At 53.3% G+C, this 10,166-nt stretch overlaps 1 protein-coding gene across 1 annotated transcript; it reads left to right on the forward strand.

The window, feature by feature from the left end:
- The first annotated feature begins 1,092 nt into the window (after positions 1-1,092).
- Positions 1,093-2,024, forward strand: LOC113249732 (olfactory receptor 2H2). The gene is given in 2 exon segments (XM_026491199.3): positions 1,093-1,609; positions 1,612-2,024. Coding segments are annotated over 2 exon segments (930 nt in total).
- The last annotated feature ends 8,142 nt before the right edge of the window (positions 2,025-10,166 follow it).

Here is a 10,166-nt window from a genome sequence, read left to right on the forward strand (position 1 = left end):
GGGAAGACACAGAAGCAGAAGTCTCTAGGAAAAGCAGATGCAACAGGATGGGCACCTGTGTCAGGAGATGCTAAGGCCACCCTGCCCAGGCACTGCCAGCCGGCCCCACCCCAAGCCCTCCCTGAGGCTGCCGTTGGCTAAGGCCAGGGAGGTGCCAGTGGCCTCAGTCTCCTGCCGCATCTCTGACTTGGCCTTCTATGCCCAATGCTCCTCTTTTTTATAGAAAGCGTACAGTCACCTCCTCTAGGATGCCTTCCCTGATATATTTACCCAAATTGGTTCTTCACCTTATTACAGACCCTATTCCCTCCCTCAGTGTGCTGGTATTCCTGATCCTGAAGGCTTGGGGACTTTGATGATGCTTCTGTGAACTCCTCAACGATTTTAACGTACTTGGGGCCATGCTTGCGTCCTACTTGTAAGCTTCCCAGGATAGCGACTGATCATGGGGACCAACCCCCCTGCCAGACAGCTGGCTCAGCAACCTGGGCAACCAAACTGCTCTGTGCATGGGGTCACTAGACACAAAGGGAAAACCTCTCTCATAGATACAACATTCTGTCTCTGAAGCTCTCTTACAAAAGAAGACGCACCGAATGTATGTAGTATAAATAGCTCTACGACAGTCATCTGACAAACAATGATCAACTATACGTAGATAGCTCATAATCTGAAAATCCAGAAAATACATGACCTTGCAGGTTCTTCCAACAAACGCATAGGGACAATGCAACACTCAGAACAGCACTCAGGACAGAGGCGTTCCATACACGGGTGCTGAAGTATCACTCAGCTCACGCCTGCATGCTTTCCACCAGCCTCCTTTATGCTCGGCCATCAGCCCCAGGCCCCAGCACACAGCTCCGTCCATCTGCCAGCATGTCCTGCTGCCCCCACACCTGCTAGACCACTGACCAGGAGGGACAGGAAGGGAAGGAGCCGCTGGGGGTGGTGTGCCTGGCAAAAGACACTGGTGGGAACAGGGGAAGAGAAAGGTGCACCTACTGTGACCTGACCAGTACCAGGTGAGGTTCTGGATGACGGCTCAGAACACACTGTCCTCATCCCTCCAGACCGACGCAGGAACACACCATGGCCAGCCAAAGCTCCCCTGGGGGCTTCCTCCTTCTGGGCTTCTCTGAACACCCAGGACTTGAAAGAATGCTCTTTGTGGTTGTCCTTACTTCCTACCTTCTGACTCTGGTGGGCAACACACTCATCATTCTGCTGTCCATGTGGGACCCCAGGCTCCACTCCCCGGTGTATTTTTTCTTCTCTAACCTGTCCTTCTTGGAACTCTGCTTCACCACAAGTTCCATCCCGCAGATGCTGGTCAACCTCTGGGGCCCAAAGACCACCAGCTTCCTTGGCTGCTCTGTTCATTTCTTCATCTTTCTGTTCCTGGGGACCACTGAGTGCATCCTCCTGACAGTGATGGCCTTCGACCGCTACGTGGCCATCTGCCAACCCCTCTGCTATACCACCATCATCTGCCCCCGCCTGTGCCGGCCGCCGGCATCCATGGCCTGGGTCATCAGTCTGCTGGAGTCAGTAGTTCACACACCACCTACTCTCCGCTTGCCTTTCTGTCCCCACCGGCAGGTGGATGACTGTATGAGGTCCCAGCTCTCATCAGACTGTCCCGTGGGAACACCACCTCCAATGAGATCCAGACGGCTGCTGCCAGCATCCTCATCTTGGTCGTGCCCCTCGGCCTCATCTTTGTCTCTTAGTGTGCCATTGCCTGGGCAGTGCTGACAATTAACTCCACAAAAGGGTGGAGAAAGGCATTTGGGACCTGCTCCTCCCATCTCACAGGGGTCACACTCTTCTACAGCTCAGTCATTGCTGTCTACCTCCAGCTCGAAAATTCCTATGCTCACAAAAGGGGCAAGTTCTTTGGTCTCTTCTATGCTGTGGGCACTCCAGCCCTTAACCCTGTCATTTACACCCTGAGGAATAAGGAAGTTAAGAGGGCCTTCAGGAGGTTGCTGGGGAAGGACGGGGACACAAGGGGGAGCTGAGAACTGGTCCATGTGCTTTCCAGTCCAGAGGAGGTCCTTGTGCTGTTGGCAGGAAGCCTGTGCTCCTCATGCCCCGTCCCTCCCCCACTGTGCCATGCCGGTGGATGACAGCCGTGTGTGTGCATGTGTGTGCGTTTGTGCGTGCCCTGCCAGTAAGGCAGAGCCTGGAAGTGGGCTGAGGAGGGGAGCTTACCAACATGTGCACAGGAGAGATTTCAGATTGAGTATTTCCTTCTGTTCTAGTTTGTCTTCAATAGTCTTTGCCTCCAGCGTGATGTGCCTAAACCACCTGTCCTAACAGTTTCACCCCCATTTCTGATCCCTGCCACATCATTTTGCTTCTCCCTCCAGTTTTTCCCACTTCCTTCTGTGGGTTTCGCATTGTCCATCCAGTTCATTCTCCCAAATGACAGCAGGAGAGGGAGCAGAGGCCAGACAAGCTCCGAAACCAGACCAAGAACATGCACTTTAGACCTAAGACCCAAGCCATGCGACCTCTCTTATGGCACTCAAGTGTCCCCACACCGTAGGCTTGGGAACAGAGGAGCCTCAGGAGAGAGAGGGGAGGGTCACTTGAGTGCCTGCATTTCTCTACCCACACACACACACCACGGGTCACATCAGCACCTGCATCTTACTCTCAGTCCCCACTCCACAGGTCACCTGGGTGCCGGCATTCCTTCCCCCAGCGTCCACGGGTCACCTCGGTGCAGACATTCCTTCCCCCGGCGTCCACGGGTCACCTCGGTGCGGACATTCCTTCCCCCGGCGTCCACGGGTCACCTCGGTGCGGACATTCCTTCCCCCGGCGTCCACGGGTCACCTCGGTGCGGACATTCCTTCCCCCGGCGTCCACGGGTCACCTCGGTGCGGACATTCCTTCCCCCGGCGTCCACGGGTCACCTCGGTGCGGACATTCCTTCCCCCGGCGTCCACGGGTCACCTCGGTGCGGACATTCCTTTCCCCGGCGTCCACGGGTCACCTCGGTGCGGACATTCCTTCCCCCGGCGTCCACGGGTCACCTCGGTGCGGACATTCCTTCCCCCGGTGTTCACGGGTCACCTCGGTGCGGACATTCCTTCCCCCGGCGTCCACGGGTCACCTCGGTGCAGACATTCCTTCCCCCGGCCTGCACGGGTCACCTCGGTGCGGACATTCCTTCCCCCGGCCTGCACGGGTCACCTCGGTGCGGACATTCCTTCCCCCGGAGTCCACGGGTCACCTGGGTGTGGGCGTCTTCCTCTGGGCACCCAGGAGCTGCAGGCCAATCTTGGAGCCAGGAGCACCCCCACCGTGGCAACCAGGCGGGCACGTGTCCCCCGCGGGGCTCTGGCAGCGTCGAGCAGCGGAGTGTGGCACTGCGGCTGGCTCCTCTTGAGGGTTATCATCAGTCCCGCACTCCGCTCAGACAGATGTAAATGGTGACATTGTCATCATCGGATATTTATGTATTGATTAGGGCACTCCAGGTACCACTTAAAGTGATTTACACATCCTGATTTACTTAATCGCTGTCACACCATGAAGCGGATCCTAGCTTTTTGGCTTGCACAAGACACGGAGTTTAAGCGCAGCTTAGCCAGTGATCTGTCCCCAGGAGGCCGAGTCAAGTCTCTGTGTACTTAATCCTGTCTTTTGGTAGAAACAGTACTTCCACCGCCCAGGTAAGATGTCTCAGCTTCTCAGTAACCTTTGAGGAAATCATCACAATCCAGAAATATATCTAATCTGATTTTGCATCCAAAGGAGGTTTCCTTCCTGGGAATAAAAGTTTATCGAGGGGCGCCTGGGTGGCTCAGTCTGCCTTCGGCTCAGGGCGTGATCCCGGAGTCCTGGGATCAGGCCCCACATCGAGCTCCCTCCTCCACTGGGAGCCTGCTTCTTCCTCTCCCACTCCCCCTGCTTGTGTTCCCTCTCTCGCTGTCTCTCTCTCTGTCAAATAAATAAATAAAATCTTTAAAAAAAAAAAAGTTTATCGAACGCCTCAAAGCATCCCACGTGATCAAGAAACAGTGACTGCCTGGAAGAAGCATTGTTACGGCTCATGGCATGTGTTCCTGGCTTACATCCGCCACTATGTTTCAGACTCCCAGAAAGCAAGGGCCAAAATGTTGCAGAAAATCGGCGCCCAATTAATTCTATGAATGAATGAATGAATGAATGAATCTCTCCAAGGAATGCGTATAGCTTTCTGGGGGTCCTAATCGCACACATGCTGTCTCCCAGCTTTTCCACGGCAATGACAACACCACATTCTCTTTGGTGCATGCTGATGAAATAAGAAAACGGGAAAATCCTACTTCTATTCTAGTCCCACCACAAATGGCTTTGGCGGAACATTCTCCCTGCATCAGCTCACAACAGCAGCCTTCGCTGTGTTCGCCCTCATCCTCCCAGCCATCCTCGTGCAGTCGTCTCCGTGTTTCCTCAGCCTATTAGACTATGTCCTGGTCTTAATGTAGATCCCTTTCTGGTATTAACATCCTAATCTCATCCCCACAAGTATCGCTAACCCTAATCCCAATTCCCAATCACTTACGTAATTTCTTTTTCTCACGACCCCCTCTCCCTTTTCTCTCACGGCACCTGTTCTTCAGCTCTGTGCGCAGAGAAGTCTGGTGCGGGACTACAACAGACAACCCTATGAAGCAGTCTCAAAGAAACCGTTCTAATGAAACCTGACGAGTTGAATGAACGGTTTAACATAGGCTTTAGAACTAGCATCTCAGTCGGAATTAATTCTACGTGTGAAGTTATCAACTCAAAACTTCAGGGGAAAACCTATGCTAAACTTAATCGTAATCCTCAAAGTGTGCGGGGAGGATGGAGAGGGCCAGAGACGTAGTTCCAGCTTAAGTAACTGAGTTTGCAGCTGTTAGCCTTACAAGTAAAAACTGCCATTTATCTCACCAGCACAAGATGGGTTTACCCAGGGGGAAAAAAAAAAAAAGAATCGTAATCTGGGACAAACAAGGTGCAGCAAAATGGTAGGCACATGCAGGAAACACAGGAGAGGCACACTTTTTTCTTTTTTTTTTTTTAAGGACAAAAGGGGTGAGTGGTGAAGGCTGTTAGGAACTAGCAGTCCATTGCAGCAAAGCTGGGGATTCGAATGTATTGATTACATTACAATACATTCTCACTGCCTGAGCGGCTGCAGGGGACAGGGGATGAGAACGCTCCCTCGTCCTGCTGGGATAGTAGAGCGGTACCCACCTGCAAGGTCCGCTGTCTTCCTGTCAGGTCTGCTTGTCACCAGGAGTGGTAGTGATGAGGGAGCAGAAGGCTGGCTGAAGACAAAGCATAAGCCTACACCCTGCAACCTCCCCCACCCCCACTCCTGGGTGGGATCTGTGAAGTTTCTCCAGGAAGTTCCCAACTATCTTCACGTTAATGCCTTACTAGAGGGGTAAACAACCTTAACTTGACAATGGCCAGGCCTCTGGTATCCTGTGAGTCTTTAACATATGAAAGTACTTTCTCAACCTCCCTTTTCCTCACCTCCCCCAACCCCATAGTATATAATCAGCCACCCCTCACAACCCAGGGCCCCAGCTCTTTCTGCCCAGGGGCCCTGTCCCCGTGCTTTAATAAGCCAACGTTTTGCACCAAAGACGTCTCAAGAATTCATGGGGCGCCTGGGTGGCTCAGTCGTTAAGCGTCTGCCTTTGGCTCAGGGCATGATCCTGGCATTCTGGGATCGAGCCCCACATCAGGCTCCTATGCTGGGAGCCTGCTTCTTCCTCTCCCACTCCCCCTGCTTGTGTTCCCTCTCTCACTGCCTGTCTGTCTCTGTCAAATAAATAAATAAATAAAATCTTAAAAAAAAAAAAAAGAATTCCTTCTTGGTCATCGGCTCCAGACCTCACCCCACTGAACCTCACCTATAATCCAAAACCCCATCATGAGGGTGGGACGCTGTGGGAGAAGGAGTTACACCAGGGAGCCGAATGATTGAGAAGGAAGGTAGGGATTATGTTAGGAGTGCATGGAAGCTACTGAACTGGGTGAAACTGGAAAAAAATCCCTTACAAATGCCTGAAGCCTGTACGATTTAGGTGCCACGAGGACAGGCACTTACCTACCCACCTAGTGCAGCCTTCAGTTAGAAGCGTGTAAGGATGGCATTCGAGAGCTCAGGGTTTGGGCTGCGTACTCAAGTATGGACACCAGTCCCTTCTGACGGTTCACTGCATCCTGAGCAGACACGGACGCCCAGGGCCCAGCTCCCACTGCCTCCTTCCAGCCCCTGGTGGAGCCAGGCTCCTGTTCCTCCCATGCGGAATTAGGCACGCACCCCTGGAGGGTACCAGGGAAGGCTCCCAAACAGGGCTCTTTGGCATTTGGATTATTTTGAGCTAAGGCCGTTGAGGACCAGCCAGGCAGGAAGAGCTCTAACAGCCAGGCTAAGTCTTCCTTTTGCAAAGGAAATTCACATTTGGAAAGGTGATTCCTCCCTGAGCTCCAGGAGGAACCTTCACAGCCTCTGTCAGCAGTGAAGTCATCGACTGAAGTCGCGTACAAACCTCGCTATGCAACCCTTCACCACTCCTTCCCGGACGTTCTTCCCTAACTCCGCCCAAGCACCTCTTCCCTTTGTTTGCCCTCAAAGGCTTAGGCCCCGCCTCTAACCGCCCCTCAAGTCACTCAGCACTGGGTGTTCCCCAGGTCTGTGCGATCAGTGTTCAAAAACGTATTTGTCAGGACGCCTGGGGCCTCAACCAGGTAAGCGTCTGCCTTCGGCTCAGGTCATGATCCAGGGTCCTGGGATCGAGTCCCACGTCGGGCTCCCTGCTCAGCGGGAGTCCGCTTCTCCCTCTGCCTGCTGTTCCCCCTGCTGGTGTGCTCTTCACTTCTGACAAATAAATAAGATCTTAAAAAACAAAACAAAAAAACATGTTTGTCTTTCTCTTGTGAACCTCTCTAGCCTTTCCTTCCCCGCTCCAGGCGGCCATATAAGGGGACGTCGTATTGGAGAAGTATTTTGAAAATCACTGCTATTTGGAGGAGGGGAGAGCCTGTCCTCTGATTTCCCTCATTAATGGACCACGAAGTGCAAAGAAACAAAATTCCCGGCTCCAAAAGCCTGAGTGAATAAACCAAAAGACACCAGCCCCTAATGGCCTGAAATTACGAAGGACGGTGGGAGGGTCCACCGTTGGCAGACACAGCTAGCGTAGAACGGCTGCTGGCCCTGAATCATCCTGAAGCAAAGGCCCCTAGTAAGAGTCTGGACGCCAGCAAGGAGGCAGGACTGGGTGACCGGCTCTGGGTGCAGGCTCCCCATGTGAGGAGGTGGGTGACCCCGGCAGGCCAGCACAGGTGACACTGTGCTCTTTCCCAAGGCAGCTGCGACAGCCTCTCGGCCCATCCCTCGTGCTTTTTTACAACGTGGTGCTCGTCCCAAGACGCGGGTCTGTGCTTCTTCCCCGGGAACCTGCAAGACCTTGCGACTGCCTGGACCAATGGGATTCGGTAGAAGTGATGCCACGGGACTTCCATGGCTATGCCAGGAAAAGGACACCCGTCAGCCAAGCTGGCTCCCCTCCCGTCCCTCTCCCAGGACACACCCCGTGGGATCCCAGCCACCCTGTCATGAGGAATCCCAGGCCACACGGAAAGGCCACTCGTAGGGCTCCACCGACAGCCCACGGAGGTCTCAGCTGACAGCCATCACCCGTCTTCAGACCCTTCTGATGACTCCGGCCCCCATCCTTCACGCCTCCCGGGCATCTCCCCACCATCCCGTGTGAGTTCCTGACCCACAGAAACCGGGAGATAAAAATTCACTAGTGTTTTGGGTGACAGGTCCTGCAGCAGTAAATCCCAACACACACGACTTGACGGCAGATTCCACTCCTCGTTAGCGCTGTGACCTGGACAAGGGGCTCCCCTCCCTGAGCTGCGGTCTCCGTACCAGGGCACACAGCACCTTCCTTACAGGGCTGCCCAGAGCCTCGGAGCTGATGACTGCCCAGCCCAACACTCCAGGTTGCTCTCCCACTTACCTTGTTTCTGTACTTGACAGGCTTCTGTCATTACTCTGCCTTCCCACGGGGAGAACGCATGTCCTGTGAAGCCCAGGGCCCAGAGGAACGCCTGCCCCAGCAGCGTTCCCAATCAAAACTCGTTTATTGAAAAGGTAATAAAACCAACGAAGCACAGAGTGCTCCAAAATGCCCTGTTGGTGAGTGCATGGGCAGAGGCCAACTGCAGCCTCCCAGGCCGTCCAGACCCCAGTGCCCTCCGAAGTCACCAGAGAGAGCCAGAGCTCGCCTGTGGGGAGAGGCAGGGCTGGAGCGTGGCTGAGCGCTTGTCTCACCACCTCCCTCCCGCAGGGGCCTCAGCCAGCCCTCCTTCAGCTCTTTCCTGACTCCTGCTCCCATGGAAACACTGGCTCACAGCAGGACTTCTGATCCTTTGTGCTTTACACCCCACCTAAGTGCAAAGAAAGTGGGAGGCGGTGATTCTGGGCTTTTAGGTTGTACCAGGGGCAGTTCTGAAGCCAAGTGTTCGTTTTCCACGCTGCACGTGGAAATCTACACCACGGGCATCTTCCACTTTCTTGAGAATATGCCTCGGGGGGAAGAGGGGAACTCCTATCGTGTCCTGTTGGCCTGAGCCCAACAATCACAGTGGACTGGTTTTCAAGCACTGGTCTGGAAACTAACCTGCAGGAGCCCTCGGGGACCTTCAGAAACCAGCTGCTATCATTGTCCACAATAGCTAAATCGTGGAAGGAGCCGAGATGCCCTTCAGGAGATGACTGGATTAAGAAGTTGTGGTCCAGGGGCGCCTGGGTGGCACAGCGGTTAAGTGTCTGCCTTCGGCTCAGGGCGTGATCCCGGCGTTGTGGGATCAAGCCCCACATCAGGCTCTTCCGCTGTGAGCCTGCTTCTTCCTCTCCCACTCCCCCTGCTTGTGTTCCCTCTCTCGCTGGCTGTCTCTATCTCTGTCGAATAAATAAATAAAATCTTTAAAAAAAAAAAAAGAAGTTGTGGTCCGTACATACAATGGAATATTACTCAGTTATCAGAAAGAACGAATTCTCAACATTTGCTGCAACATGGACGGCACTGGAGAAGATAATGCTAAGTGAAATAAGTCAAGCAGAGAAAGACAATTATCATATGATTTCTCTCATCTATGGAACATAAGAACTAGGAAGATCGGTAGGGGAAGAAGGGGATAAAGAAAGGGGGGGTAATCAGAAGGGGGAATGAAACATGAGAGACTATGGACTCTGAGAAACAAACTGAGGGCTTCAGAGGGGAGGGGGGTGGGGGAATAGAAGAGACTGGTGATGGGTAGTAAGGAGGGCACGTATTGCATGGTGCACTGGGTGTTATACGTAACTAATGAATCATCGAACTTTACATCGGAAACGGGATGTACTGTATGGTGACTAACATAATATAACAAAAAAAAACATTAAATAAATAAATAAACAAATAAATAAATAAATATTAAAAAAAAAAAAGAAAAGAAACCAGCTGCTAAACAAGGTGATGAAATGACAGGACCCACCCAGCCCTTCAGCTCCTTTGCAAAAGTGTGAGAATGTAAGAAAAAAACAAACAGAGCCAAAGGGAAAGAGAAAGTCCAGCTCCAAAGAAACGCTTCTGTACGAGGACACGAAGATCTCTAAGAGTCTGGGCAAGTCTCCTTTCCCTCACTGACCACTCACTACTTCTTTTCTTGCACAGTAACTTCCTTCCCAGCTGCTCCGAGCTCTCACAGACTTTGCAGGCTGGAAGCACTCGGGGGCTGTCTCACGGGCTGTCTCATCCACTGTCCCCAGCAGCAGCCAGCCATTTTCCTGTTCTTGTTGGTTCTTAGGAGGGAGGGTCCTCACAGCTGAGTGGCCACGTGCTCCGGTCTCCCACGAAGTGCCCACCACTGTCAGAGGGTCCATTCCACAGGAATGACCATGGCTAGCACAGATGACATCTCCATGGGCCAGGGACAGTCCGAGCACTGGCCCTGCACCCAGCGCGCAGACTGCACGACGGCTATGAGCAGGATGTCCGGTGTCATCTTCACAAATGAGGCCACGGAGAAGGGATAGGGAACTTGTTCTCAGGCGGTGGTGACGGACGTTTGGGTCGGCGGGCACCAGAGCCACACTTGGAAGCGCCAAT

This window comes from Ursus arctos, unplaced genomic scaffold (assembly GCF_023065955.2).
Source record: "Ursus arctos isolate Adak ecotype North America unplaced genomic scaffold, UrsArc2.0 scaffold_31, whole genome shotgun sequence".
NCBI lineage: Eukaryota > Metazoa > Chordata > Mammalia > Carnivora > Ursidae > Ursus > Ursus arctos.